The 3,981-nt window shown below is 42.3% G+C and overlaps 1 protein-coding gene across 1 annotated transcript; it reads left to right on the top strand.

Moving 5' to 3' along the window:
* The first annotated feature begins 1,758 nt into the window (after positions 1-1,758).
* LOC147866325 (GDSL esterase/lipase At4g10955-like) lies at positions 1,759-3,401 on the top strand. The gene is made up of 2 exons (XM_087317495.1): positions 1,759-1,885; positions 1,995-3,401. The coding sequence occupies exons 1-2, from the start codon at positions 1,812-1,814 to the stop codon at positions 3,130-3,132; spliced, it is 1,212 nt and encodes a 403-aa protein (XP_087173621.1). The 5' UTR covers positions 1,759-1,811; the 3' UTR covers positions 3,133-3,401.
* Positions 3,402-3,981: the final 580 nt, after the last annotated feature.

Raw genomic sequence — 3,981 nt, 5'->3', positions numbered from 1 at the left:
ATCCTCGTGAAGATCCATACTGACAACAATGGATCCGGCATTCTTACAAAGAACCTACCGATGGACAGACTTAGAGCCTTTCAACAGAGGACGGGACTAACGGACTCCCTCCCACAAGAGTGAAGGGGGAATTTGTTAGGAATATTTCCCTCCAGTGGGAGGATTCCACTACCCAAATAGAGACGACAGTCGAGGACAGGGATTAGCCGACTAGTCAGGCCAAGTGTTGACAGTCGACTGATTAATAAGACTATTATTATTATTAGATAACAATAATGGCCATGATTGTAAATAGCCCATATTGTGTATGAATATAAATACACCTAGGGCAAAAGTAGTGTGTGTGCCTCTATTGCGTAAGTGAGCATAGAACAGTAGTGTGTAAAAAAGTGAGAGTGAGAAATAGAGCGGCACCATAGCTAAGTGAGTGTGGACATCAAGGGCCCTGTGCGACTGATACACTCAGTTTTAGAGTGTTGTATTGTGTGATCTCACCTTGTACTTCTCTCTGTATAGTGTAATCTCTATTCCTCCGTGTGGTTTTTCCCATTTAGGGTTTCCACGTAATTACTATGTACTGTGCATTCGCTGTTTTTCCCGGTTTCCATGCTCATTGTGTATTTCAGAATCGGTTGTCCTCAGAAATCATTGGGATCGAATCCCATCACCAATGGCTAGCCCCAATGATCATCTTCTGCCTATATAAAGAGGATTATCCTTCATTTATATTCAATGTCTCATTCACTACTTTAGCTCTAAGAGCGTGTAGTACTCACTTTCCCATAATTGTTTTTTGGGAGTTGTCTCGACTCAGTCCCGAACTTGTCTAAACTTTTCATTTTTGGTTTGTCCCAAATTGGGATTGTTGTAAGCTTTGTCACTATAATATAATATATAGTGATTTGGTGTCGGGACCTAATAGAACGTGGTACCTTTTTCTCCCCTTATCTATCGAACATTCGATTGTTTGATCACCTCAAGTCTATATCATAGCCTTGTCACAAGATTTTGCTATGGTATAGTCTCATTTATTTGTACTATAATGACACCATTTGGCTAATTATGATTACAGAAAAAAAGCAAGCTCTCTTCTTCTTTTTCTTCATCTCTTTGTTCTCTCTCTTTTCTCAATAAAAACAGTTAATTAGTAAATGTTTGTGAAAAATAATGTAATGGTGCCAAAATTGAGTGCTGGAGTGAATGGGACATGTTGAATCGCCAATAGGCAAGACGAAGACTCCACGGAGGAAAGAATTTCTAGTTAGTCCAATAAATAAAATTAGGGCGTTAGTGCTCCCATCGAATTTTTGACGTCTCTCTCTCTATCTCTCATTGTATCATGATTCATGGATATCATAAATTTGAGAGAAGCCTACTTTAATCCTCATCTTCTATTGGACACTAATAATATTCCGAGTCGCGACCATTTGTCGTTATCTTGTTGGTCAAAAAGGGGCATCAAAAATTATAATCAATTGCCCTCCAAGTTGAGTCAATTGGGTTGGGCCACTTGAGCATCCATTTTTAATGCTAAATTGGACATGGTCATAATGCTTTCCTTGACTTTCTATATATCTGCCGTATACCATCCCATTCTTACCACGACAAGTAGAAGACATCACAATCGGTTGGGTAGGGCCATGTTGAGCCTCCTCTTCAATGCCACTTTGACATTGTCATACTATATCCAATGACTCTACTAACTCTGACCTCCATATAAACGCTTAGTTCTTCTCTTGTAAGGAGCAGTTATTCATCTCTTGTTTCTGGAACCAAATATTTCAGGTCAGGTCCTCCTCAAAACCTGGGTTATGGGAAACGGTAGGGAAGACTCTCCGAAGCTCAAGAGCATCCTAACAACCGAAATTAGGGATCCTGAAATTTGGTCAGTTGGTGATGAATACATTATTTGGTCAATAATCAGTGGATAGTGATTATTATTTTTCACTACCTTCATACATGTTATTAATGTTTCATTATAATTTCATAATTAGGGAGTGGGAAAATCGTCACCGACAAGTGGCGATGGCGTGCTTGGTCGCAGGCGTGTATGAGCTAGAGAATGACCGAAAACACCGAGGTGGGCAGCTACTTCCATCTGATGTGGACACCCAGACCGCCATGTGGTGGACACATTTCGGTTACGAACTGGAGGAGATGCTTGTAGACAATTCTGAGAACGGTAATCCTACTATTTTTGGGGCGGTTTACAGTAGGAAGCTACGCCATGCTCCAACCGGCACGGTGGCCATCGTGGTCGCATTCCGCGGCACAATGATGCGAACGATAGATTGGGGGGTGAATCTTATGACATATTTGGGAATGTTAGAATTGCACCCACGGTTCAGGGAGGGGCTTCATGTGGTTGAGAGAGCGGTAGAAGAGGTGGGGTGGGAGAGGGTTTGTGTGACGGGTCACTCGAAAGGGGCGGCCATAGGATTGCTGGTAGGGCGTGCCATGGCAGAGAATAGAAAGCTAATAGAAGCGCATCTCTTCAATCCACCAAACCTTACCCTACGAAACGGTAGGCTGTTAGGATGGATACCTGCGCTAGGCCTTCCGGACTGGGCTGCCGGTACAGTGGAGCTCTTACACGAGATCGCCTCTCGGGCATTGACCGCCATCACTCAAAAGGCAGAGGTAGTGGAAGAAGAGAGGAGACGGTTTCAGTTGCTGAGCGCATGGCAGCCGATCCTGTACGTCCACGAGCAAGATCCCATATGCTCCGCCTACATCACTTACTTTGACGCTGCCCGGTTGTGTAGAATCATGAGCATACCACATTCCATACGCCAGAGCATTCTGTCGATGGCTGGTGTAGATTCAAAGCCGCACCATCTCATCCCGTGCGCGAAGCTCGTAATACATAAGCGCGGCATCAAAGAGGCTCGCAATTTGAGGCAGTGGTATGACATCCCTTTGATGCCTCACAATTTGAGGCAGTGGTATGCCATCCACCGTTCTGATACGCAGAAGTTTGACGCCAGTCGGATCCATGTGGATGATGGAGACAACAATGCTAAGCTAATTGTACTAGGTTCCCTCCTCTTTCTGCTACTCTGTGCTATCATAATTGTATTTGGGTGTCTCTCAATGTGTGCGCGCTCACCCGATCGCTCGTGTATTAATTAATTGTACTATAGAAGGGCTTTGCTTCCAGTTAATTGTACGAATTCTTTAGAGTATTGTTGAGCATGACATAATGTTTGATCATGCAATCTAGCTCATTAATGGCCACTAAATGATATAGGATTTTACCCTTTTTAGGTTACATTCAAATTATTCCCAAGTCCATTAACTATATTTACTATCACTTCTAAACATATATGTAGCCTATAGGTTTGAGCAAAAGAGGCCCATGTTTTAGCTTTTTGGCTATGGAACTTCCTCATCTTGAGACAAGATCACTTCACAAGATCCCTTCTTGGAAATCATGGCCATGGAAAGGATTGTGGAATACATGCAGGAAATTATTTAATCCATAGTATGAACCTTAGGTACCATACGTGCATTTGCATTTGCATTCGAGAATGTCTCAATCTTCGAGTATGATAAACACCCTCGAAGTATAATAAATACTATACTTTTGTATTAGGTACTATGAGATTTTAATCTATCTTAAAGTTCACAAGTTCGAGACTTAACTCGGCAAAAACAACCATTACGAAGTATCTTTTGCCTCTTCCATTGCCACTTGCAGATAGAGGCACGGTGCTTATTCGGCACAAGTGATGTACACTTCACAACAACGTTTCAGACATTATACTGCATATGTTGCACGTAACTATAAAACACATTCTTCATCGAATTGGAAAATTGCACACATCAACACATATTAGAGCCCATCCCATTGTCTACCATCTAAATCATTGCTTCCATGTGAGTAAGTAAGTTCACAGTTACTACGACATAAGATGGGAGCTTTGGGGCACATGTGATGAGAGTAGTCGACTTTGCCCTAAACAAGTTCAAGAGTATCAC

Source organism: Azolla caroliniana, unplaced genomic scaffold (genome assembly GCF_043228905.1).
Source record: "Azolla caroliniana isolate FFs.n. ecotype wild unplaced genomic scaffold, voAzoCaro1.0.p SCAF_3, whole genome shotgun sequence".
Lineage (NCBI taxonomy): Eukaryota > Viridiplantae > Streptophyta > Polypodiopsida > Salviniales > Salviniaceae > Azolla > Azolla caroliniana.
Note: the sequence above shows the minus strand (reverse complement) of the source record. Positions and strands in the feature narration are given on the sequence as shown.